At 42.1% G+C, this 27,707-nt stretch overlaps 1 protein-coding gene across 1 annotated transcript; it reads left to right on the top strand.

Annotated features, from left to right (window-relative positions):
• Window positions 1–17,020: 17,020 nt before the first annotated feature.
• Window positions 17,021–17,928, top strand: LOC138082582 (proteasome subunit alpha type-4-like). The gene is made up of 2 exons (XM_068975805.1): window positions 17,021–17,169; window positions 17,263–17,928. The coding sequence occupies exons 1-2, from the start codon at window positions 17,124–17,126 to the stop codon at window positions 17,907–17,909; spliced, it is 693 nt and encodes a 230-aa protein (XP_068831906.1). The 5' UTR covers window positions 17,021–17,123; the 3' UTR covers window positions 17,910–17,928.
• Window positions 17,929–27,707: the final 9,779 nt, after the last annotated feature.

Here is a 27,707-nt window from a genome sequence, read left to right as displayed (position 1 = left end):
AGAGCACTGTGGCCCTGGATGTGCAAGGTGTCCAGCTCCACCATATCCTAGCTGGGTAACCTGGGGTTTGTCCATTCAACACTTCTACACTTAGCCTATTCTGTGATATGTTGTTCTGGGTAGAATGAGTAAAGAAAATCTGGGCTCACACAGACATTTAGCTGGAAAAAGGAGTATTTTTTGTCAGCCTTTTCAGAAAATGATAGATTATATGCTCTGATTCTACATGGAAGATTGGCGAATGTCAGCTCTTTTTTAAAAATATAAATTATTTATTTTAATTGGAGGTTAATTACTTCACAATATTGTATTGGTTTTGCCATACATCAACATGAATCCACCACGGGTATACACGTGTTCCCCATCCTGAAACCCCCTCCCACTTCCCTCCCCGTACCATCCCTCTGGGTCATCCCAGTGCACCAGCCCCAAGCATCCTGTATCATGCATCAAACCTAGACTGGCGATTCATTTCTTATATGATATTATACATGTTTCAATGCCATTCTCCCAAATCATCCCACCCTCTCCCTCTCCCACAGAGTCCAAAAGACTGTCCTATACATCTGTGTCTCTTTTGCTGTCTCACATACAGGGTTATTGTTACCATCTTTCTAAATTCCATATATATGTGCATTAGTATACTGAATTGGTGTTTTTCTTTCTGGCTTACTTCACTCTGTATAATAGGCTCCGGTTTCATCCACCTCATTAGAACTGATTCAAATGTATTCTTTTTAATGGCTGAGTAATATTCCATTGTGTATATGTACCACAGCTTTCTTATCCATTCATCTGCTGATGGACATCTAGGTTGCTTCCATGTCCTGGCTATTATAAACAGTGCTGCGATGAACATTGGGGTACACGTGTCTCTTTCAATTCTGATTTCCTAGGTGTGTACGCCCAGTAGTGGGATTGTTGGGTCATAAGGCAGTTCTATTTCCAGTTTTTTAAGGAATCTCCACACTGTTCTCCATAGTGGCTATACTAGTTTGCATTCCCACCAACAGTGTAAGAGGGTTCTCTTTTCTCTGCACCCTCTCCAGCATTTATTGCTTGTAGACTTTTGGATTGCAGCCATTCTGACTGGGGTGAAATGGTACCTCATTGTGGTTTTGATTTGCATTTCTCTGATATGAGTGATGTTGAGCATCTTTTCATATGTTTGTTAGCCATCTGTATGTCTTCTTTGGAGAAATGTCTGTTTAGTTCTTTGGCCAATTTTTTGATTGAGTCGTTTATTTTTCTGGAATTGAGCTGCAGGAGTTGCTTGTATATTTTTCAGATTAGTCCTTTGTCAGTTGCTTCATTTGCTATTATTTTCTCCCATTCTGAAGGCTGTCTTTTCACCTTGCTTATAGTTTCCTTTGTTGTGCAGAAGCTTTTAATTTCAATTAGGTCCCATTTGTTTATTTTTGCTTTTATCTCCAATATTCTGGGAGATGGGTCATAGAGGATCCTGCTGTGATTTATATCAGAGAATGTTTTGCTTATGTTCTCCTCTAGGAGTTTTATAGTTTCTGGTCTTATGTTTAGATCTTTAATCCATTTTGAGTTTATTTTTGTGTATGGTGTTAGAAAGTGTTCTAGTTTCAGTCTTTTACAAGTGGTTGACCTGTCTTCCCAGCACCACTTGTTAAAGAGATTGTCTTTTCTCCATTGTATATTCTTGCCTCCTTTGTCAAAGATAAGGTGTCCATAGGTGCATGGATTTATCTCTGGGCTTTCTATTTTGTTCCATTGGTCTATATTTCTGTCTTTGTGCCAGTACCATACTGTTTTGATGACTGTGGCTTTGTAGTAGAGCCTGAAGTCAGGCAAGTTGATTCCTCCAGTTCCATTCTTCTTTCTCAAGATTGCTTTGGCTATTCAAGATTTTTTGTATTTCCATACAAATTGTGAAGTTATTTGTTTTAGCTCTGTGAAAAATACTGTTGGTAGCTTGATAGGCGTTGCATTGAATCTATAGATTGCTTTGGGTAGTATACTCATTTTCACTATATTGATTCTTCTGATCCATGAACATGGTATATTTCTCCATCTATTAGTGTCTTCTTTGATTTCTTTCCAGTGTTTTATGGTTTTCTATATATAAGTCTTTATTTTCTTTAGGTAGATATATTCCTAAATATTTTATTCTTTTTGTTGCAATGGTGAATGGAATTGTTTCCTTAATTTCTCTATTTTCTCATTATTAGTGTATAGGAATGCAAGGGACTTCTGTGTGTTGATTTTATATCCTGCAACTTTACTATGTTCATTGATTAGTTCTAGTAATTTTCTGGTGGAGTCTTTAGGGTTTTTTATATAGAAGATCATGTCATCTGCAAACAGTGAGAGTTTTACTTCTTCTTTCCCAATTTGGATTCCTTTTATTTCTTTTTCTGCTCTGATTGCTGTGGCCAAAACTTTCAAAACTATGTTGAATAGTAGTGGTGACAGTGGGCACCCTTGTCTTGTTCCTGACCTTAGGGGAAATGCTTTCAATTTTTTACCATTGAGGATAATGTTTGCTGTGGGTTTGCTCTTTGATATTTGTTGCAACGTCAAAGTGGAAACTGTATTAATGAACTTTTGTGCTCTGTTACACTGAAACCCACAGGTCTGTCTCGGACTTTGAATAAATCTTTTAGCCACATATAATTCCTAACCTTGTGTGTTGGCCATTTGGAAAAATATTGGTTTACAAATATTGTGGATTTAGTTCTAGATTGCTGCAATAAAGCAAATATCACAATAAAGCAAGTCACATAAATGTTTTGGTTTCTCAATGCACATAAAAGTTACATTCATATTATACTGTAGTCTATTAAGTGTGCAATAGCATTATATCTCAAAAAATACTTTATTGCAAAAAAATTTTGCCATCTCATGTGTAAAATAGATAGCTAATGGGAAGCTGCTCTATAGCACAGGAAGCTCAGCTCAGTGCTCTTTGATGACCTAGAAGGGTGGGATAGCGGGGGTGGGAGGGATGCTCCAGAAGGAAGAAATATCTGTATACTGACAGTTAATTCATGTTGTTGTACAACAGAAACCAACTCAACATTGTAAAGCAATTATACACGAATTAAAACAGTTTTAAATGTCATCTTAGCCAATTTTAGCAACTCTTTTGTTGGCAGCAACATTTTCAGTTCAGTTCAGTTGCTCAGTCATGTCCGACTCTTTGTGACACCATGGACTGCAGCATGCCAGGCTTCCTTGTCTATCACTAATTCCAAGATCCTACTCAAACATGTGTCCATAGCGTTGGTGAGGCTATCCAACCATCTCGTCCTCTGTCGTCCCCTTCTCCTCCCGTCTCCAATCTTTCCCAGCATCAGGGTCTTTTCCAGTGAATTGGTTCTTTCCATTAGGTGGCCAAAGAATTGGAGTTTCAGCCTCAGCATCAGTCCTTCCAATGAATATTCAGGACTGATCTCCTTTAGGATGGACTGGTTGGATCTCCTTGCAGTCCAAGGGACTCTCAAGAGTCTGCTCCAACACCACAGTTCAAAAGCATCAATTCTTTGGCACTCAGCTTTCTTTATAGTCCAACCCTCATATCCATACATGATTACTGGAAAAACCATAGCTTTGACTAAACGGACCTTTGTTGGTAAAGTAATGTCTCTGCTTTTTAATATGCTGTCTAGGTACTAATGACATTATAAAATTAGTTTTGACCTTAAGGACTCCTCGAAAGGGTCTTGGGGCCTGTGGACCACACTTTGAGAACCATTGTTCTAAAGCAAAAGAAGACCAGAGGGCTGAACAGGTATTTTTAGAACATTTTCATCCCCACCTAGGCTTTCACACCCAAATCAATCATTTGAAAAGTGTATAAGTGCCCATGTGCCTGGTTGGGTACCTTCACCTTCTTAGAATGTACCTGTCTAGCTGGGACAAAACATGGTAAAGAATTAGCAAATTGTGAAGACGCTAGAGATTGTGCCCTCTCTCTGTTTTACAAAAGTAAAACACACAATACATGTGTTCAGTAACACACAATATACCAACTTACTTTACTGCCTCCTATTCTTTGTTGGTGCTCCATGGGTCAACATTGTCCTGTTGATGAGATCCTTTCTGATCTTGGGCTCAGGTTTCCAGCCCTTGTCAGAATCTCTAACTGCAGTGCTCGAGTTTAAATCCTTTGAACCTATTGACCTCAGTGACAGAGTTACCAGGCTCAAGTTCAAGCGGTGACAGACTCGTCCGTGATCTGGAGGAAAACCTACCACATCCCCACGGGCATCGGCAGCCTGAAATAAGACACCAGAAGCTACGACCTCAGCTTTCTTTATTAGCATACAATAACACAGTGACTTTTCCCCTATTTCCTTTTATTGGAGGCTAGGGATCACAGCCCCACTCCAGTACTCTTGCCTGGAAAATCCCATGGACAGAGAAGCCTGGTAGGCTACAGTCCATGGGGTTGCGAAGAGGCTGGCATGACTGAGCGACTTCACTTTCACTTTTCACTTTCATGCATTGGAGAAGGAAATGGCAACCAACTCCAATCTTCTTGTCTGGAGATTCCCAGGGATGGGGGAGCCTGGTGGGCTGCCGTCTATGGGGTCACACAGAGTCGGACATGACTGAAGCGACTTAGCAGCAGCAGCAGCAGCAGCAGCAGCAGGGATCACAGCAATATGCACTTAAAAAAAAAACAACCATATTATAGATGCATACAATCTGAGCTAGTGGGTAAAACACGGCTTCTTATCAGATGGTCCTGGGATCGGATTTCAGCTTCAACTCACACCAGCTTTGAGCATTTGGACAAACTACTCAATGTTTGTGATTCTTGATTTTATGAATTAGAAAACACGGATAGTGATGTGTGTGTGTGTGTGTGTACAGTTGATCAGTCAGTTCTGACTCTTTGTGACCTCATGGACTGTAGCCTGCCATGCTCCTCTATCTGTGGGATTTCCCAGGAAGGAATGCTGGAGTGGATTGTGATTTCCTCCTCCAGGGAATCTTCCTAACCCACGGATCGAGCCCACATCTACACCCACATTCTACACATCTGCACCACTTGAGAAGTCTGTGGGTAGTGATGTTTAACTCTAAATTTGTTAGCTGATTCAATGATATAATTCACCGCCATCCTCATGATAAAGATTTTTCTAGTCCAGATAGGAATTTTATTATTTAGACAGACCTAACCCTGTACTTATCTTTTCAGATGTTATAGGTTCTAGAATCACTGCGTGTGCGTGTTGGTCACTCAGTCATGTCCCACTCTTTGCGACCCCATGAACTATAGCTCTCCAAGCTCCTCTGTCCATGGAATCCTCCAGGCAAGAATACTGGAGTGGGTTGCCATTCCTTTCTCCAGGGATCATTATCTGATGAATATTTGCTGTGTGGGGGATTTTGGGAAATCAAGCAAACTAAAACACAGAGCTGTGACCTTAAGGAAAAAATATAATCTAGCACAAGAAACAGAAATTATAGAGAGATGCTGAAACCATTTATAGAATGTTGAAATTTGGAGAAGAATTTTAGAGGTCATCTGTTATAACCTTTTTGCCAAAGAAGAGAGTCATTTATTATATATATATATATATATATATATATATATATATTAAAAAAACTTGATCAAACTTTTTGTGTAATGAAGAGAAATGAAACATAGTGCTCTTTTTTTTTTTTGGAGGTTTGAGACTGCAAGTCTGTAGCTTTTACAGGGAGAATATACTGCTCTTGCCATCAGGCCCCAATATCCATGCTCACAAATTCAGCTTTCCCTGCAGTTTTCAAGCAATGTAAAAGACACATCTACAACATACAGCACTTTTTCATGAGTGAAGATGTCTGGGGAAAGTGTTTTGTAAGCGTTGACTGCCATACCTATGATTTCCCTGATAGGTGAAACTGTACTGTCTGATGTCCTCCCAGCAAACTGTGGCAAGCAGCCTGTTTCTTTTAGAAAGCTCAAAATCTTGACCAAATTTTTGCTATAATGAAAAAATATAAGAAAGAGTGTTTTTCTGACTGGTTTGAGGCTGCAACTCTAGTTTTGCAGGGGGAATATACTGCTTTTGCCATCATGCCCTGAAATCCAGGTTCACAAAAGCAACTTTCCCTGTAGCTTCTGAGCAGTGAAAAAGATACCCACTAGGACACACTGCAATCTTTCATGAGTAAAGATATCTGGGGAGAGTGTTTTGTGAGTGTTGTCTGCCATACCTGTTGTTTTCCTCTTTTAGATGAAACTGGACTGTCTGATGACTTCCAAGCAAGTAGGGGAAAGTGGCTTATTTTTTTTTTTTTTAACTCAAATGCTTGACCAAACTTTTTGCTGTAATGAAGAGATAAATGATCCAGGTGTTTTTCTGGCTAGTTCGAGGCTGCAACTCTCTGGCTTTCATAGGGGAAAAACCTACTTTTGCCATCTGACCCCAAAATCCAGGCCCCCAAAATCAGCTTGTCCTGCAGTTTCATAGCAGTATACAAGACGCACCTAGGACACACTGCCCCGTGGATGGAGGAGCCTGGTGGGCTACAGTCCATGGGGTTGCAAAGAGTCAGACACAACTGAGCGACTTCACTCAGATTTCACTCACTCAGGACACACTGCACCTTTCCATGAGGAGAGATGTATGGGGAGAGAGTTCTGTGAGTGTTGACTGCCATACCTGTGGTTACCCTGATTTGGCCAAACCGTACTGTATGATGACTTCCCAAAGAGTACTGGAAAGCAACCTGTTTCATTCAGAAGTCTCATATTCTGACCAAAGTTGTTGCTATAAAGAAGTGATAAAAGAACCAGAGTGTTTTCCAAGGCCCGTTGGAAACTGCAACTATCTAGCTTATGGAAGGTAAAAGTAATGCTTTTGCTATCAGGCACCAATATTCAGGCTCACAAAAGTAGTTTTCCTACAGTTTCTGAGTAGTGTGCAAGACACATTTAGGACACACTGAACATTTTCATGAGTAAATGTGTCTGGGGAGAGTGTTATGAGAGTGTTGACTACCATATATGCTGTTATCCTGATTAGGCAAAACTGAACTGTACTGTCAGGTCCATGAATCAAGGTAAATGGGAAGTGGTCAAACAGGAAATGGCAAGAGTGAACATCAACATTTTAGGAATCAGTGGACTAAAATGGACCGGAATGGGTGAATTTAATTCAGACGACCATTATATCTACTACTGTGGGCAAGAATCTCTTAGAAGAAATGGAGTAGCCCTCATAGACAACAAGAGGGTCTGAAATGCAGCAAAAACAATAGAATGATCCCAGTTTGTTTCCAAGGCAAACCATTCAATATCACAGCAATCCAAGTCTGTGCCCCAATCACTAACACCAAAAACAGAAGTCTTTTTCATCATAGGGGACTGGAATGCAAAAGTAGGGAGTCAGGAAATACCTGGACTAACAGGCAAGTTTGACCTTGGAGTATAGAATGAAGCAGGGCAAAGGCTAATAGAGTTTTGCCAAAGATGGAGAAGCACTACACACGTCAACAAAAACAAGACCAGGAGATGACTATGGCTCAGATCATGAACTCCTTATTGCCAAATCCAGACTTAAATTGAAGAAAGTGGGGAAAACCACTAAACCATTCAGGTATGACTTCAATCCAAACCCCTATGATTAAACAGTGGAAGTGAAAAATAGATTCAAGGGATTAGATCTGCCGTCACTGCTGCTGCTGCTAAGTAGCTTCAGTTTTGTCCGACTCTGTGCGGCTCCATAGATGGCAGCCCACCAGGCTCCACCATCCCTGGGATTTGATGAGTGCTTGAGGAACTATGGATGGAGGTTTGTAACACTGTACAGGAGGCAGTGATCAAAACCATCTCCAAGAAGAAGAAATGCAAAACAGCAAAATGGCTGTCTGAGGAGGCCTTACAAATAGCTGAGAAAAGAAGAGAAGTGCAAGGCAAAGGAGAAAAGGAAGGATATGTTCATCTGAATGCAGTGTTCCAAAGAAGAGCAAGGAGAGATAAGAAAGACTTCCTAAGTGATCAATGCAAAGAAATAGAGGAAAAGAACAGAATGGGAAAGACTAGAGATCTCTTCAAGAAAATTAGAGATACCAAGGGAACATTTCATGCAAAGATGGGCACAATAAAGGACAGAAACGGTATGGACTTAACTGAAGCAAAAATATTAAGAAGAGGTGGAAGGAATACACAGAAAAATTATACAAAAAAATTTTAATGACCCATATAACCACAATGGCGTGATCACTCACCTAGAGCCAGACATCCTGGATTGTGAAGTCAAGTGGGCCTTAGGAAGCATCACTATGAACAAAGCTAGTGGAAGTGATGGAATTCCAACTGAGCTATTTCAAATCCTAAAAGATGATGCTGTGAAAGTGCTACACTCAATATGCCAGCAAATTTGGAAAGCTCAGCAGTGGCCACAGGATTGGAACAGGTCAGTTTTCATTCTAATCCCAAAGAAAGGCAATGCCAAAGAATGTTCAAACTACCGCACAATTGCACTCATCTCACACGCTAACAAAATAATGTTCAAAATTCTCCAAGCTGGGCTTCAACAGTATGTGAACTGAGAACTTCCAGATGCTCAAGCTGGATTTAGAAAAGGCAGAGTAACCAAAGATCACATCACCAATGTCCATTGGATGATAGAAAAAGCAAGAGAATTTCAGAAAAACATCTACTACTGCTTCATTGACTATGCCAACTCCTTCAACTGTGTGGATTACAACAAACTGGAAAACTCTTCAAGAGATGGAATACCAGATCACCTTACCTGCCTCCTGATAAATCTTCATGCAGGTCAAGAAGCAACAGTCAGAATCAGATGTAGAACAGCAGACTGGTTCCAAATCGGGAAAGGAGTACGTCAAGGCTGGATATTGTCACCCTGCTTATTTAACTTGTATGCAGAGTACATCATGTGAAATGACGGACTGGATGAAGCACAAGCTGCAATCAAGATTGCCAGGAGAAGTATCAATAACTTCAGATATGCAGATGGCACCACCCTTATGGCAGAAAGTGAAGAGGAACTAAAGAGCCTCTTGATGAAAGTAAAAGAATGAAAGTGAAAAAGTGGAAAAAAGTGAAACTGAAAAATCTGGCTTAAACCTCAACATTCAAAAAACTAAGATCATGGCATCTGATTCCACCACTTCATGGCAAATACACAGGAAAACAAAGGAAACAGTGACAGACTTTATTTTCTTAGGCTCAAAAATTACTGCAGATGGTGAGTGCAACCGTGAAATTAGAAGATGCTTGCTCCTTGGAAGAAAAGCTATGACCAACATAGACAGCATATAAAAAGCAGAGACATTACTTTGCTGACAAAGGTCCATCTAGTCAAAGCTATGGTTTTTCCAGTAGTCTTGTATGGATGTGAGAGTTGGACCATAAAGACAGCTAAGCCCTGAAGAATTGATGCTTTTGGACTGTGGTGTTGGAGGAGACTCTTGAGAGTCCTTTGGACTGCAAGGAGATCCAACCACTCAATCCTAAAGGAAATCAGCCCTGAATATTCATTGGAAGAATGGATGCCGAAGTTGAAGCTCTAATACTTTGGCCACCTGATGAGAAGAACTGACTCATTGGAAAAAACCCTGATGCTGGGAAAGATTGAGGGCAGGAGGAGAAAGGGACCACAGAGGATGAGATGGTTGGATGGCATCACTGACTCGATGGACATGAGTTTGAACAAGCTCAGGGAGATGGTGAAGGATAGGGAGGCCTAACGTGCTACAGTCCGTGGGGTTGCAAAGAGTTGGACATGACTGAGCAACAACAACAGCAACAACCACAACCAGCATATTTCCCTGCAGTGACCCAGCACTGAAAATACACTTGGGACAAACTGAAATTTATCATGAAGGAAGTGGTTTGCAGTGGTATTTCTCTGTGTGGTGAGTGACATACCTATACAATGCATTACAAACCTAGGTGTTCTATTACCTGAGCTCCTAGTAAGGAGATCCAAGAACAGTGTTTCCTTCAATAAAAAACTCACTTCCTTGCACCCAGAATTGACTGTACCGAGAAGAGAATCTGCTCATGAAAACCTGCGTTGTTTTTGGCCTGGGTATAAGGTCTAATTACTGCTTGAATTAGATAGGAACCGGGTATGAGTTCCTAGAATGAGTTGTAAGCACAAAGGCTTTTTTTTTCATTGCAGCACAGGTTTCTGCACTGAGACACACTTGCACTGCACTTAAGACCTGCTGAAACTGTGTGTCTGAGGCTGTTTGAAACCTGTAGAAATTTAGCTGTCCAAGGCAGAAAGCAGCACTTGGCTTTTCATTCTGTATTCATAGAGTTGATCCCAACAGCCTTTGTTTTTTTGATGCTCCTCACAAGTTGAAGAAAAGACTTTGGTGTCCATTGTTCTTTCAGGGAAAAATGTGCAGACCAAGAAGCTTTTGATTCTTGCAAGGCATGCTAGAGTTACTGCACTAGATTTGCCAAGGCTTCTTGGAAACTGCAGCGTGCCTAAATTTGTTGGTGGGTAAAGCTGGACCTTAATACTTTAAGGTTACTGATCACCTTTAGTTTTCCCTTTCACTAGAGAGTAGTGTGAGATAAGATCCTAGCAAGGAGTTGCAAGCACTCTGTTTTTTCAAGAAAACTCACAGGTATTCACACAAACATCCCTGTGCTGAAGAGAAAATAGGCAAAAACAGTGTTTTACAGGCAGCTTTGAGGATACCACTGTCTAGCTTCCATGTGGGGATATAATGATTTTGTCATCAGGCGCCATATTCAAAGTTGACACAGCATATTGATCTGCAGTTTCTGACCAGCGAAAAGATCCCTGGGACACAGTGAGCCATCCATGAAACTTGTGCAGACAGGAAGTTCTGCAGGTGGTGAACGACATACCTAATACTGCCCTAGTTAGGCCTAGCTGCATCTGGATCTTCCCAAGGTCTAACAATGTTCGCTGAACACCTGCCTTGCTTTCAGGCTGGATCCAAAGTTTAGTTTCTGCTTGAAGTAGATAGGCATCAGGTTTGGGTTCCCAGAATGAATTGTAAGCACTGAATTTCTTTTGACTGCAGCACAGGTTTCCTCACTGAGGCAGACAACTGCTGTACTAACGACCTGCTGAAACTGTGTTCCTGAGGTTCTTTGAATGTTGAGGAACTCTAGCTATCCGGGGAAGAAAGCTCTGCTTTACTCTTCACTGCGCATGCAGAGTGTTGATCGTATTGGCCTTTGTTGTTTGATGCTGTTTAGCAATGGAAGAAAAGGCTTCGTTTCCCAGTTTCTTCCATGCAAAACAGTGCAGCTGTGAGAGGCCTACCAGCCCTGAAAGGCCTGCTAAGAGTTGTTACACTGGATTTTTATCAAGGTTTCTTGAAAACTGCAGCATGCCTAACTCTGTTGATGGGTGAAACCAGATCTTAGTTTGAGGCTACTGATCATGTTTAGTTTGCCCTTTAGGTGACAGTGCTTTGGGATGAACTCCAAACTCGGAGTTGCAAGTACCCTGTTTCTGTCTAGAAAACTCATTTCATTCACAGAGGCATTCCTGCATTGAAGAGAAGGGGGGCTCAGCAATGTTCTTCAGGCAGCTTTGAGGCCACACAGCTCTCTGGCTTTCAAATGGGAAAAATACTACTTTTGCCATCAGGCCTCTAAGGTTGACACACACCATACTGACCTGCAATTTCTGACAAGCAAAAATAGACCCCTGGGAGGCACTGGGAGCTGCTATGCTTAAACTTTTGTGGGCAAGGAGTGCTATATGTCGTAGATGGCAGCCCTCTTTAGTTATTTGGTACATTTGGAACTTCCAAAGGCCTATTAATGTTCAGAGGAAAATTGTATCATTTTCACACTGGGTATAATGTCCAGTCTCCCCTGGAGGGAGAGAGACATCAGGTATGAACTTCCAGGATGGCTGAAAACAGCACTGTTCTATTATTACTATTTTTAAAATCAGTGCTGCTCAGGTTGGCTCTTTAAGGCAACCTGGCACTGCACTTGAGCCAGCTACAAGTGTGTTCTTGACCCTTTTGAAAGCTTTGGAAATCTAGCTATCCAAGGAATAAAGCAGTGCCCTGACCTTAACTCAACATGAAAAAGAGTTGATCTTAACAGCTAATGTCACTGGATGCTGACTAGGAGCCACAGAAAAGACTTCTAGTTCACGGTGCTCCTTCAAGGAGAACAGTGCTGTGGGGAGAGTCACAGGAATCTTGCAACACATGCTAGGTTGACTGCCCTGGAGTAAGTAAGGCTTCATGGAAACTGCCATGTGCCTTACTTGGTTGGAGAGAAAAAATGGCCCTTACTTTGAGGCCAGTGGTCATGTTTAGTTTGCTCTTAGCTAGAGAGTCTTCCAGGATGAGCTCCTAGCAAGGGATTGCTTCCTTCCAGAAACCTCCGTTGTCCTTCCAGAGGCATTCCAGTGGTTAACACAAGATGGGGAACCACAGGGTCTAGGCAGCTTGAAGGCAATGAGTCTTTAGCATTTAAATGAGGAAAATACTGCTTTTGCCATCAGGCTTCAAACTCAAGTTGACACACAGCAGACTTACCTGCAGTTTCTGACTAGTGAAAAGACACCTGGGACACACTGGGCCCTTCCATGAATAAACTTGTATAAGCCAGGAGTGCTGTGTGTAGTGAAATACATGCTTGATACTGCTCTGGTTAAGCCTAGGTGCCTTAGGATCTTACAAAGGCCTAGCAATGTATGTGCAAAAACTACACAATTTTCACACTGGATCTAATGTGTAATTTCTGCTTGAGGGGGAAAAATATCAGATATGAGTTCTCAGGGTTAATGGAAAGAAGTGTTTTTTTTAAACCAGTGCAACTCAGGTTTACTTTTTGAGGCAGACTGGAATTGCACCTGAGACCAAATACAACTGTATTCCAGTCTGGAAGCTCTGGACACCTAGCTCTCCAAGGGAGAAAGCAGTGTGTTGACCTTCACTCTGGATATAAAGAGTTGGTCCCAAAGCCTATGTCACTTTCTGCTGCCCAGGAGCTGCAGAAAAGCCTCGTGGTATACAGTGTTCTTCTAGGGAAAATGGCGCTGCAGCGAGAGTCTTAGGAGCCTTGAAATGCAAGCCAAAGTTACTGCACTAGCTTCAGCAGGGCTTCAGGGAAACTGCTGCATGCCTACCTTGATTGGATGGAAAAACTGGACATTCCTTTGAGGTTAGTGGTCACGTTTAGTCTGCCCTTTAGCTAGGGAGTGCTGTGGATGAGCTCTTAGGAAGGGATTACAAGCACCCTTTTCTTTCGAGAAATCTTACTTGTCCTCACAGAGGTATTCCAGTGGTGAACACAAGACAGGCAACAAAGTATTTCTCAGGCAGCGTGGAGGTTGCAGCACTCTAGCCTTCAAACGAGGGCGATACTGGCTTTTCCCATCAGACCCCAACCTCAAGTTGACAGATGTCATATTTGCCTGCAGTTTCTGAGCAGTGAAAATAGATGCCTGGGACACACTTAACCCTCACACGAATAAACCTGTGTACACAAGGGGCACCGCATGTGGTGAAATGTATACCTGAGTTACTGCGCTGGTTAGGCCTAGGTGTTTTTGGATCTTCCAAAGGACTAGCAATGTTCAAGGAAATAGTGTGCAGTTTTAAAGCTGGATCTAATATCTAATTTCCATTTGATGTACTGCACATATTTTTTTTCTCCTACAAGGGAATAATAAATTGCATTTGTATTAATTCCTATTTGAAAGAAAACACAAACATTTTATAGTGTGAAACAAGGCTTTTCTGAAACACTATAAGGCTTTGAAAGATGATGCTGTGAAAGTGCTGCACCCAATATGCCAACAAATTTGGAAAACTCAGCAGTGGCCGCAGGACTGGAAAAGGTCAGTTTTCATTCCAATTCCAAAGAAAGGCAATGCCAAAGAATGCTCAAACTACCGCACAATTGCACTCATCTCACATGCTAGTAAAGTAATGCTCAAAATTCTCCAAGCCAGGCTTCAGCAATACGTGAACCGTGAACTCCCTGATGTTCAAGCTGGTTTTAGAAAAAGCAGAGGAACCAGAGATCAAATTGCCAACATCTGCTGGATCATGGAAAAAGCAAGAGAGTTCCAGAAAAACATCTATTTCTGCTTTATTGACTATGCCAAAGCCTTTGATTGTGTGGATCACAATAAATTGTGGAAAATTCTGAAAGAGATGGGAATACCAGACCACCTGACCTGCCTCTTGAGAAATCTGTATGCAGGTCAGGAAGCAGCAGTTAGAACTGGACATGGAACAATAGACTAGTTCCAAATAGGAAAAGGAGTACGTCAAGGCTGTATATTGTCACCCTGCTTATTTAACTTATATGCAGAGTACATGAGAAATGCTGGACTGGAAGAAACACAAGCTAGAATCAAGATTGCTGGGAGAAATATCAATAACCTCAGATATGCAGATGACACCACCCTTATGGCAGAAAGTGAAGAGGAATTAAAAAGCCTCTTGATGAAAGTGAAAGTGGAGATTGAAAAAGTTGGCCTAAAGCTCAACATTCAGAAAACAAAGATCATAACATCCGGTCCCATCACTTCATGGGAAATAGAAGGGGAAACAGTGGAAACAGTGTCAGACTTTATTTTTTTGGGCTCCAAAATCACTGCAGATGGTGACTGCAGCCATGAAATTAAAAGACACTTACTCCTTGGAAGAAAAGTTATGACCAACCTAGATAGTATATTCAAAAGCAGAGACATTACTTTGCCAACTAAGGTCCGTCTAGTCAAGGCTATGGTTTTTCCTGTGGTCATGAATGGATGTGAGAGTTGGATTGTGAAGAAAGCTGAGCGCTGAAGAATTGATGCTTTTGAACTGTGGTGTTGGAGAAGAGTCTTGAGAGTCCCTTGGACTGCAAGGAGATCCAACCAGTCCATTCTGAAGGAGACCAGCCGTGGGATTTCTTTGGAAGGAATGATGCTGAAGCTGAAACTCCAGTACTTTGGCCACCTCATGCGAAGAGTTGACTCACTGGAAAAGACTCTGATGCTGGGAGGGATTGGGGGCAGGAGGAGAAAGGGACGACGGAGGATAAGATGGCTGCATGGCATCACTGACTCGATGGACGTGAGTCTGAGTGAACTCCGGGGGTTGGTGATGGACAGGGAAGCCTGGCGTGCTGCGATTCATGGGGTTGCAAAGAGTCAGACACGACTGAGCGACTGAACTGAACTGATTAGGCTTTGAGTTCTCCTATCCTACAGAGCACAAAACTGATAGCATTTGCTCATTCTTTTTAGAAACAGAGGTCTTCAGGTGTCTAAAACCATTCATCACCTGTGAAAAGATTCTCTCCAGTTCTGTAGAAAGAAATGTCACTGGCTATAAACTGCTTTTATCTGAGTTTGAAGAGACATGTTCTTAGCTTCCTGGGGAAACTGACTTCCTCCGCTGTCTTAACGGGTTTCATTCCAAATCACCCTTGAAACACTGCTCAAGACAGCTATAGCCGAAGCTGTGGAATGGCAGTTTCACAAGTACCACAAACTATTTATGAGCAGCTGAAAACTGTGGGAATAGCTGCCTATTCATAACCACCTTTGCCTCTAACATTGTTTCTCTGGCTTCTTAGGACTTTCCCTCTACCTGGTATAAGCCTCACCAGCAGCCTGAACAGCTTCCACTCAAAGTTTTCTTGAGTGCTATGTCGTGATGAGATTCACTTTTGTTTAAAATATGGTGTGTTGTTTCATGTCTTTGGTATAAGTCAACACAAGCTTCTAAAGTCAAGTATATTTTCCCAGGCAAAGAACAATGTGCTTAACATAACCACAGCTTAGAAAACAACCAAACGGTCCTTCCTATAAACACATTTAGGGGTGAGGCATACCATGTGGGGGACTTTGGTTACCACTTGTCTTTAGATACTGGAGCTCTGGTCATGTTCACAAGAGCATCATCAAACATTCATGTAAGAGTTGATCAGAGCAGTCCCTAAAGTAATCATACTTTGTGTAGCCCTCTTGTAAAACTGCCAGCACTCCCATGGTATGAGTTCTTCAAAGTTGGCTCTTTCAGAGGCCTCCTCAATAATCTGAGAATCTCACTGTGCTCTGCAGCAGGAAGAGGTTTTAGCTGCCATTCTTACTTTGAGGCCTGGGTACAAGAGAAAATCAACATCTCTTAGGGAAACACCAGGAAGATAGGATCTTTCCTTAAGGTATTCGGGCCTACAGCCAGAGGGTTGTGTTTGAGCTCCTACAGGGAAACAATAGATTGTATATCTATAATTCCCATTTTAAAGAAAACAGAAATGTCCACATCGAGTGAAACAATGCTTTCCCAACACACAATTAAGCTTTGAGCTCTCCTCTCCATAGAGCACAAATCAGACAGTATTTGCTTATTCTCTCTTAGAAACAGACATCTTTCAGATGTCTCAAACCATTCAAGATTGTCTCTAAGTTCTGTAGAGAGAAGCAACCCTGTGTATAGTTATTTTTCAATCTAGGTTGGAGAAGATACTTTCTTCATTTCATGAGACACCTGACTTTTTGCTGTAGGAATGGGTTTCTTTTGAAATTACCCTTGGAACACTACGTTTAAGGCAGCTATAACACAAGCTATGGAATGGCAACATTATAGGTCCCTCAAACAGTTTATGAGCTGCTTCCGATTGGAGGCCAAAGCTGCATATTCAGAACCCGTCCTGTGTCTCTACTGTCATTCCTCTGGTTTGTGAGAAGCTTGGACTTTTTTCTCCTTGATACAAGGCTTGCCATCAATGGATAGTTTTCAATCCAAATGTGTGTAGGGTGCTGAGTCTAGCACAGGTTCACTGTTGTATAAATATGATACCTAGACTTCCATGTCCATGGTACAAGTCAATACATGCCTCTGAAGTCAAGTATATCTTTCCCCCTAGCAAAGCTCGTTGTGCTTGACATAGCCACAGCTTAGAAGATGACCAAACTGCCCTTCCTATAAAAGTGTCCAGAACTAGAGCATACTCATGACAGGCTTTGATTACCAACTGTCTTCAGCAACTGAAGCTGTGATCAGGGTCAGAGGAACATTAACAAACATTCATTTAAAAGTTGATCAGATAGTAGCAGCGGATTCTCGGGCACTGTCGTGTCTCTCCCGCGGAGAAAGGTGCTCGGTGTTAGTCTCCACTCTTCAGCGTCTTCCCTCCGGAATTATCATAAACCTAAGAAAACATGTCTCGAAGATATGACTCCAGGACCACTATATTTTCTCCAGAAGGTCACTTGTACCAAGTTGAATATGCCATGGAAGCTATTGGACACACAGGCACCTGTTTGGGAATTTTAGCAAACGATGGTGTTCTGCTTGCAGCAGAGAGACGCAACATCCACAAGCTTCTTGATGAAGTCTTTTTTTCTGAAAAAATTTATAAACTAAATGAGGATATGGCCTGTAGTGTGGCAGGCATAACTTCTGATGCTAATGTTCTCACCAATGAACTGAGGCTCATTGCGCAAAGGTATTTATTACACTATCAGGAGCCAATTCCTTGTGAGCAGTTGGTCACAGCACTGTGTGACATCAAACAAGCTTATACACAGTTTGGAGGAAAACGTCCTTTCAGTGTTTCATTGCTTTACATTGGCTGGGATAAGCACTATGGCTTCCAGCTCTATCAGAGTGATCCTAGTGGAAATTATGGAGGTTGGAAAGCCACATGCATTGGAAATAATAGTGCTGCAGCTGTATCAATGTTAAAAGAAGACTACAAAGAAGGAGAAATGACTTTGAAGTCAGCACTTGCTTTAGCTATCAAAGTCCTAAATAAGACCATGGATGTTAGTAAGCTCTCTACTGAAAAAGTGGAAATTGCCACACTAACAAGAGAGAATGGAAAGACCGTCATCAGAGTTCTCAAACAAAAAGAAGTGGAACAGTTGATCAAAAAACACGAGGAAGAAGAAGCTAAAGCTGAGCGTGAGAAGAAAGAAAAAGAACAGGAAGAAAAGGATAAATAGAAGACAAAATCAGGGATTTTATAACTCATTTGGGGCATCATTTCAGTGTAAAGGCTGTCCTACTCTTCCACTTTGAGAAAGCTTTGACTTTTTTAACTTGTCCAGTGGGAAAATAGGATGGTACCAACTGAATTGGGTCCTTGTTATTTCTGTCCAGGTGAATATTGTAATAATGATTACTCTTTATGGACATCTTAATCACCCTCTCCCTTTTTTTTTTTTTTTGAATAAAATTTGGAAAGAATGGGAAAAAAAAAATAAAATAAAAGTTGATCAGAGTAGTCCCTAAAGTAATCACATATTGTGTAACCCTCTGATAAAACTGCTAGAACTCCTATAGTACAAATTCTTCAGAGCTGGGTGTTTAAGCCAACTCCTGGATAACCTGAGAACCTCATTGTACTCTGTAGCTGGAAGAGCCTTGGATTACCATTCTAATTTGAGGGCCGTATAGAGGGGAGTGTCAAGGTCCCTCAGGGAAACACTAGGAAGACAGGAACTTTCCTTAAGAAGCTTGGGCCTAGAGCCAGAGAACTAAGTTAGAGCTCTTGCAGGGATATGATGCATTCCATTTGTATACATTCTTGTTTAAAAACACAAAACACATGCAAAAAGTCCACTTAATGTGAAACAAGCCTGTCCCAACACACTGATAGGCTTTGAGTCCACCTTTCCAATAAACACAAAGCTGATTCCAGGTGCTCATTTCCCTTTGAAAACAGAAGTGCTTCAGGTGTCACAGACCATTCACCTCCAGCTGTAAGCCTAGATTTTCTATCTAAATCCTGTACATAGAAACATCTCTGTGTATAATTATTTTTTTCAGTCACATTTAGAGAGACTCGTTCCTTTCTTGCATGGGACACCTGCCTTAGTATGTCCTCTGAATGGGTTTTAGATTGCTGAGTTTAGAGAGCAGGTTCACTTTTGTGTAAATATTGAAGTGGTGGCACACGGTTCAGGAAAATGTCAGCACGTGACTCAGAAGTCTATTATATCTTTCATCTGAGGAAAACACACAGCGCTTAATGTGCTTTCAGCTCAGTTGCTCAGTCATGTCCAACTCTTTGTGACCCCATGGACTGCAGCACGCCAGGCCTCCCTGTCCATCACCAACTCCCGGAGCCTACTCAGACTCATGTCCATCAAGTCAGCGATGCCATCCAACCATCGCATCCTCTGTCACTCCCTTCTCCTTCCGCCTTCAATCTTTCCCATCATCAGGGTCTTTTCAAATGAGTCAGTTTTTCACATCAGGTGGCCCACGTATTGGAGTTTCAGCTTCAGCATCAGTCCTTCCAATGAATATTCAGGGCTGATTTCCTTTAGGATGTGCTTTAGCCTTCAAAAATACCAAAGTGAGTGTCTTTCCCATATAATGGTCCCAGACTGAAGCCTACCTTCTAAAAATGTTGATATTCACTTGCTTTTAGCCACCAAAGCTGCGGTCAGGTTCTTAGGAGCATTTACAAACACCTCATTTAGGAGTTTATGAGAAAATTCCCTGGAGTAATCAGACGTTGTGTAGTCTTCTTCCCAAACCTACTGTACAAGGTCTCATTGCTGGGTATTTCGGAGGACACCTGGATAATCTAAGAATCTCATTTTACTTTGTAGCTGGAAAAGGGCTTGGGTTCCATTCTCATTTTGAGGCTGTGTAGAGAACATCAAGATCTCCCAGAAAAATACTAGGAAGACAGAAACTTTCCTTAAGGCTTAAAGGGTTAGAGCCAATAGGCCTAAGTTAGAGCTCTTTCAGGGATATAATATATTTCAGGGATATAATATAGTATATTTCTATTATTTCTCATTTAAAAAAATAAGAATTTCCATTTTGTAGGAAAAAAGCCTGTCCCAACACACCAAAAGGCTTTAAGTTCCCCTGTCTTCTGAACACTAACGTGACTACAGTTGCTCTCTTTCATCTGTGGAACCAGAAATCTTGCTGGTATCTCAAACCAGCTACAAGATTGACCTTAAGTTCTGTAGAGAGAAATATCACTGTATATAAAATCTTCATCATCCAGGTTTGAAGAGACACAGTCCTTTGCTATATGGGACACTTGCTTTCCCATGTCTCCTGAACGATTTTCACTTCAGGTCACCCTTGGAATACCACTTATAAGGCAGCTGTAACGCAAGCTGTGGAGAGGCAGTATTACAGGCCCCTCAAATCATTTATGAGCAGCTACACACTGGGAACCCTTCATGGATCACAGCTTTGTTGTGGTGAAGGGGCTTGCATAACTCAGTGAAACTATGAGCCATGCCATGCAGGTCTACCCAGGACAGATGGGTCAGAGTGAAGAGTTCTGACAAAACATGTTCCAAAGGAGAAGGAAATGGCAACTCACTGCAGTATTCTTGCCTGGAGAAGCCCATGAACAGTGGAAACGGCAAAAAGATAAGGTGCCAGAAGATGAGCCCCCCAGGTCAGAAGATGTCCAATATACTACTGGGGAATGCTGGGGAAGAGCAGAGGGTGATTACTAATAGCTCCAGAAAGAATGAACGGGTTGGGCCAAAGCAGGAATGATGTTCAGCTGTGGATGTGTCTGGTGGTGAAAGTAAAGTCTGATGCTGTAAAGAACAATATTGCATAGGAATCTGGAATGTTAGGTCCATGAATCAAGGTAAATTGAACATAGTCAAGCAGGAGGTGGCAAGAGTGAACACTGACATCTTAGGAATCAGTGGACTAAAATGGATGAGAATGGGAGAATTTAATTCAGATGACCATTATATCTACTGCTGTGGGCAAGAATCCCTTAGAAGAAATGGATCCCTTAGAAGAAATGGAGCAGCCCTCAGCCAACAAGAGTCTGGAATGCAGTACTTGGATGCAGTATCAAAAACTGTAGAACTATCTCAGCCATTTCCAAGGCAAACAATTCTACGTCAGAGTAATCCAAGTCTATGCCCCAACACCATTGAAAACAAGCTGAAGCTGACTAGTTCTATGAAGACTTTCAACACCTTCTAGAACTAACAACAAAAAGGATATCCTTTTCATCACAGGGGATTGGAATGCAAAAGATACCCAGAATAACAGGCAAGTTTGGCTTTGGAATACAAATTCAATATGTCAGCAAATTTGGAAAACTTAGCAGTGGCCGCAGGACTGGAAAAGGTCAGTTTTCAATCCAATCCCAAAGAAAGGCTATGCCAAAGAAACTATTATACAATCATGCTCATTTCACATGCTAGCAAGGATATGCTTAAAATCCCACAAGCTAGTCTTCAGCAGTACATGAACTGAGAACTTCCAGATGTACAAGCTCAGGTTCAAAGAGGCAGAAGAACCAGAGATCAAACTGCCAGCAATCCTTGGATCATGGATCAAGCAAGGAAATTCCAGAATAACATCTACTTCTGTTTCATTGATTATGCTAAAGCCTTTGACTGTGTGTGTCACAACAGACTGTGAAAAATTCTTAAAGAGATGGTAATACCAGACCACCATTCCTGCCTCCTGAGAAACCTTTATGCATGTCAAGAAGCAAATGTTAGAACTGTACATGGAACAATGGACTGGTTCCAAATTGTGAAAGTTAGGACAAAGCTGTATATTATCACCCTACTTATTTAACTTCTATGCAGAATACATCATGTGAAATGCTGGGCTGGATGAATCGCAAGCTGGAATCAAGACTGCTGGGAGAATGCACCTATGGTCAATTAATCTATGACAAGTAAGACTGCACAATGTTGGAAAGACAGTCCCTTCAACAAATGGTGCTGGGAAAATGACAGCAACATATTAAAAAATGAAATTGGATTATTCTTTAACTCCATACACAAAAATAAGCTCAAAATGGTTTAAAGACCTAAATATGAGGCCAGAAACTATAAAACTCCTGGAGGAAAACATAGGCAGAACACTCTCTGACATAAATCACAGCAATAACTTTTTCTGGATCCATTTCCCATATTAATGGAAATAAAAACAAAAGTAAACAAATAGGACCTAAGTCTTCCCTGGAAGCTCAGAGGTTAAAGTATGTATCTGCAATGCAGGAGGACGGGGTTCGATCCCTGGGTTGGGAAGATCCTCTGGAGAAGGAAATGGCAACCCACTCCAGTATTCTTGCCTGGAAAATCCCATGGGCGGAGGAGCCTGGTGGGCTATACTCCACGGGGTAGCAAAGAGTCAGACATGACTGAGCGACTTCACTACTAAGCTGAAAAGCTTTTACATATCAAAGGAAGCAATAAGCAAAATGAAAAGACAACCGAAAGATTGGGAGAAAATATTTGCAGATGTTGTGATCAGTAAGGGATTAGTTTCCAAAATTTGCAAACAGCTCATGATGCTTAACAACATCAAAACAAAGAATCCAATCAAAAATTCTCCAGGCCAGAATACTGGAGTGGGTAGCCTTTCCCATCTCCAGGGGATCTTCCCAATCCAGGGATCGAACCCAGGTCTCCCACATTGCAGGCAGATACTTTACCAGTTGAGCCACAAGGAAAGCCCAAGAACACTGGAGTGGGTAGCCTTTCCCCTTCTCTAGGGGATCTTCCCAACCCAAGAATTGAACCAGGGTCTCCTGCATTGCAGGCAGATTCTTTACCAACTGAGCTATCAGGGAAGCCCCACCCCGCCTCCTGCCCCTGAAAATGGGCAAAAGACCTAAGTCAACGTTTCCCCAAAGAAGACATATGGATGGCCAAGAGGTATATGAAAACACATTCAACATCACTGATTACTAGAGAAATGCAAATCAAAACTACAATGAGATATCACCTCACACCAGCCAGAATGGCTATCATCAAAAAATCCACAAACAATAAATGCCGGAGAGGGTGTGGAGAGAAGGGAACCCTTCTATTGAGTGTATGTAGATTGGAACAGTCACTGTGGAGAATGGTCTGGAAGTCCCTTAAAAAACTAGAACTAGATCTACCATCTGACCCTGCAATCCCACTCCTGGGCAAATATCCAGAGAAAGACATGATCCGAAAGGATACATGCACCCCACGTGTCACTCCAGCATCATTTACAACAGCCAAGAGGTGGAAGCAGCCTAAATGCCAGCAGCAGAGGAATGGGTAAGGAAGATGTGATACATATTTACAATGGAATATCACTCAGCCATTAAAAATAATTAAATAATCCCATTTGTAGCAACATTGACTAACTGAGAGAGTATCCTACAGGGTGAACTAAGTCAAACAGAGAAGGAAAAATATTGTATGACATCCTTTACACATGGAATCTAAAAGAAAAAAGACACAAATGAACTTAATTACAAAACAGAAAGAGACTCACAGACTTAGAGAATGAACTTATGGTTGCCTGTGGGAAAGGGATAGTGAGGGATTTAGAGATGGACATGTACACACTGCTATATTTAAAATGGATAACCAACAAGGACCTACTGTATAGCACATGGAACTCTGCTCAATGTTATGTCGCAGCTGGATGGGAGGGGGGTTTGGGGAAGAATGGAGACATGTATATGTATGGCTGAGTCCCTTTGCTGTCCCCCTGAAACTATCACAATATACAAAGTTCAAAAAAAATAAAGATTGCTTGCAGAAATGCCAGCATCCTCAGATATGCAGATGATACCACTCTAATAGCAGAAAGTGAATAGGAACTAAAGAGCCTCTTGATGGGAGTGAAAGAGGAGAGTGAAAAGGCTGGCTTGAAATTCAGCATTCAAAAAATTATTAAATAAAATCATGGCATCTGGTCCCATCACTTCATGGCAAACTGAAGGGGGAAAGTGGAAGCAGGGATAGATTTTGCTTTCTTGGGCTCCAAAATCATCACAGACGGTGACTGCAGCCATGAAATTAAAAGACTCTTGCTTCTTGGAAGAAAAGCTATGATAAACCTAGACAGTGTATTAAAAAACAGAGACATCACTTTGCCAATAAAGGTCCACATAGTCAAAGCTATGGTTTTTCCAGTAGTCATGTATGGATGTGAGAGTTGGACCATAAAGAAAGCTGAGCACCAAAGAACTGATGCTTTTGAACTGTGGTGTTGGAGAAGACTCTTGAAAGTCCCTTGGACTGCAAGGAGATCCAACCAGTCAATCCTAAAGGAAATGAGCCCTGAATATTCAGTGGAAGGACTGATGCTGAAGCTGAAGCTCCAATACTTTGGGCACCTGATGTGAGGAGCTGACTCATTGGAAATGACCCTGATGCTGGGAAAGATTGAAGATGGGAGGAGAAGGGGACGACAGAGGATGAGATGGTCGGATGGCATCACCGACTTAATGGACATGAGTTTGGGTGAGCTCCGGGACATGGTGAAGGACAGGAAAGCGTGGTGTGCTGCTGTCCACGAGGTTGCAAAGAGTCAGACACGACTGAGCTACTGAGCAACAGATAACAACCATACTGCTCCCCATAGTGACTCTACCAATTGACATTCCTGCCAATAGTGCAAGACGGTTCTCTTCTCTCCACACCCTCTCCAGCGTTTATTGAAGACCGCTCACAGTTTAAGTTGATTCTGTGGTTCATTAGCATAGTCAGAATACAGGAAAGTGAGTGAAGTCGCTCAGTCGTGTCCGACTCTTTGCAACCCCATGGACTGTAGCCTACCACACTCCTCTGTCCATGGGATTTTCCAGGCAAGAATACTGGAGTGGATTGCCGTTTCCTTCACCAGAGGATCTTCCCAACCCAGGGATCGAAACTGGGTCCCCGCATTGTAGGCAGACGCTTTACCGTCTGAGCCACCAGGGAATATAAGAAGATGCATCCATATCTAGAGGAAGCCGCAAGAGCATCACATCTAATGTACTGTGGGCACGACAGCTACAGTGTCCAGAGTGATGGTCCAGCTCTTGGACTAGAATTGGGTCCCAGGAATTGTGTCTGTTTCATTCATTGAATTATTTTAGTATGTAGAAAAATATCTGCATGTCATAGATACTTAATATGTTTTGTTGAATGAATAAACCCCAGTCAGAACATTTCAGTTATCCAAGTGGACTTGGGGCTCCTCTATCTATCCCCAGAGATCCCTAATCTGGCCACATCAAGAATAAGGGCCAGGAGTAGCTAGACAGAATCTCAAATAAGAAAGCAAGTTGCTTTCCATGAACTTTTCCAAGCTCAGAAAGGCCGCAGGCCAGAGAGGGATGAGGCAGAAAGCAACCTCATTTGGGAGAGCTGTAATAGACGTGAAGATGCCCTGTCATGACCAGCAGGCTTCACTGCAGAGCCAGGTAGCAAGTAAGCACCTACCATGCCGCCGCCGCTGCTGCTGCTAAATCGCTTCAGTCGTGTCCAACTCTCTGCAACCCCATAGACGGCAGCCCACCAGGCTCCCCTGTCCCTGGGATTCTCCAGGCAAGAACACTGGAGTGGGTTGCCATTTCCTTCTCCAATGCATGAAAGTGAAAAATGAAAGTGAAGTTGTTCAGTTGTGTCTGACTCTTAGCGACTCCATGGACTGCAGACTACCAGGCTCCTCCGTCCATGGGATTTTCCAGGCAAGAGTACTGGAGTAGGGTGCCATCGCCTTCTCCGAGTTGTGTCCATAGGTTATGCCATTTTCCTACAGTAACCTTATGAGGTTTGTCCTTTCACCACCCTACGTATCAAAGAACAAAGTGAAACTCAGAGAGATGTAATGAGACTCCAAGGACACAGATTTACCATGAGGCTATGAATGAGGCAGACTCTCATCTAATTAACTATTGGTGCAGGACCTGTTGGGCAGTGGTGAAGCCCTCACAGGAGTACAGGAAGGTGGTGAGATAGGTGGTGTTTCTACTCTAGAAGGTTGGTGTCAGGGACGCTATGAGTTTCTTCACCTTGCCTTCATTGAGGATCATCACCGTGTAAGTCTCATCCAGAGACCAAGCTGTCTCCTCTTCGTACCAGGTAGACGGTGAGGGACAGTAGTTAGTAGCTTCACCGTGAGCTGCCAGGAGAATCAAGATCTGGAGCTGAGGCCAGAAACTCCTAGCACCTCAAGAACTTGTACAAGGGAAAGACATGAGTATGTACTGTGAAAAAGGTTCTAGTTTTAAAGGCACAATTTGATTTGGTGGGAGTGATAAGCACTTGGTACCTTTAATGCATTCTGTTATCTGAGAAACAATAACACCCCCCATTTTAAGAGCGTTATGCAGTGAATCATCAAGAAATGTCCCACTATAGATATGAGAAAACAAAAGAAGAAAACTTCAAATGACTGTTCAAATCACACAGGTCAGAAATGAAAACTGTCCAAAGCATGGGTGGCGTGACATCCTCTCCAAGATACACAGAGCTTGGTTAGCTCCTGATGTGAGGCAGGAGGCTCTGGGGAAGCCATATTCCTTAGAGTGCCCCAGGGAGTTGTCAGGTTTGAATCTAAGTTTCAGGCCCACCCTGATTGTCTCTGGCTCCTGCGAGTTAAGACCCTTTTGCATCCATTCTTACCTAAGACCAGCACTGGATGTTGATGATGGCCTGATTCACCTGTCAATTGTCTTAGGAGATGGAGTGGTTGAACCTGTCAACCAGCTCGTTTAAGATGTCATGGATGGAGTTCTACAAAGACAGAGCCTGATATCCTGACCGGTAAGCATCAGGGCCCTTTCCAGTCTGTGATTCTATGTTACGTCAGGTCTAGCAAACTAATGCAGACTATTAAGATGAGTCTAAGATAGTCCCCGCAGCACCGATGAAATGGCAACAGAATTGAATCATTGAGTTCTGCATGTCTGGCCTTGTATTTAGATCCTTAATAAGGAAAGCATAGGCAGACAGTCTCTAACTTGAATCCCAGCAAGATCTTTTTTGATCCATCTCCTAGAGTAACAAAAATAAAAACAAAAATAAACAAACAGGGGCTAATTAAATCTGAAAGCTTTTGGAAAGCAAAGGAAACCATTAACAAGAGTAAAAGACAACCTCAGAATGGGAGAAAATATTTGCAAGCAAAGCAACTGGCAAGGGATCAATCTCCAAAATATACAAACAGCTCATGCAGCTCAATATCAAAAACCTAACAACCAAATTAAAAAAAATGGGTGGAAAACCTAAATAGATATTTCTCCAAAGGAGATTACAAATGGCCAAAAAGCACATGAAAAGCTCTTCGATATCATTAATTATTGTTCTTATTCAGTGGCTAAGTCGTGTCTGACTCTCTGGGACCCCATGGACAGAAGCATGCCAGGCTTCCCAGTCCTTCACTTCCACATTGCCCAGAGTTTACTCAAACTCAAGTCCATTGTGTTGATGATGTCATCCAACCATCTCATCCTCTATTCAGTTCAGCCGCCCAGTCATGTCTGACTCTTTGCAACTCCATGAACTGCAGCATGCCAGGCTTCCCTGTCAATCACCAACTCTGGGAGCTTGCTCAAACTTATGTCCATTAAGTCGGTGATGCCATCCAACCATCTCATCCTCTGTTGTCTTCTTCTCCTCCTGCTTTCAATCTTTCCCAGCATCAGGGTCTTTCCCAGTGAGTCCATTCTTCACATCAGGTGGCCAAAGTATTGGAGTTTCAGCTTCAGCATCAGTCCTTCCAATGAATATTCAGGGGTGATTTCCTTTAGGATTGACTGGATTTATCTCCTTGCAGTCCAAGGGACTCTCAAGAGTCCTCTCCAACACCACAGTTCAAAAGCATCAATTCTTCAGTGCTCAGCTTTCTTTATGGTCCAACTCTCACATCCATACATGACTACTGGAAAAACCATAGCTTTGACTAGACTGACCTTTGTCAGCTATTAGAGAAATGTAAAACAAAACTCAAAAACTTGAAAAAAAAATCGAAACAGTACATCCTCTATTAGAGAAATGTAAATCAAAACTACAATGAGGTATTAA

Source organism: Capricornis sumatraensis, chromosome 1 (assembly GCF_032405125.1).
Source record: "Capricornis sumatraensis isolate serow.1 chromosome 1, serow.2, whole genome shotgun sequence".
NCBI classification, from domain to species: Eukaryota; Metazoa; Chordata; class Mammalia; order Artiodactyla; family Bovidae; genus Capricornis; species Capricornis sumatraensis.
The sequence above is the reverse complement of the archived record's forward strand: the minus strand, read 5'-3'. Positions and strand labels throughout refer to the sequence as shown.

Excerpts from the sequence above, each read along its gene's own strand:
- LOC138082582 (XM_068975805.1), top strand. The coding sequence starts at position 17,124 with ATGTCTCGAAGATATGACTCCAGGACCACTATATTTTCTCCAGAAG. Across the intron at positions 17,170-17,262 it reads CACTATATTTTCTCCAGAAG|CAGAGAGACGCAACATCCAC; the intron begins GTCACTTGTACC and ends TTCTGCTTGCAG.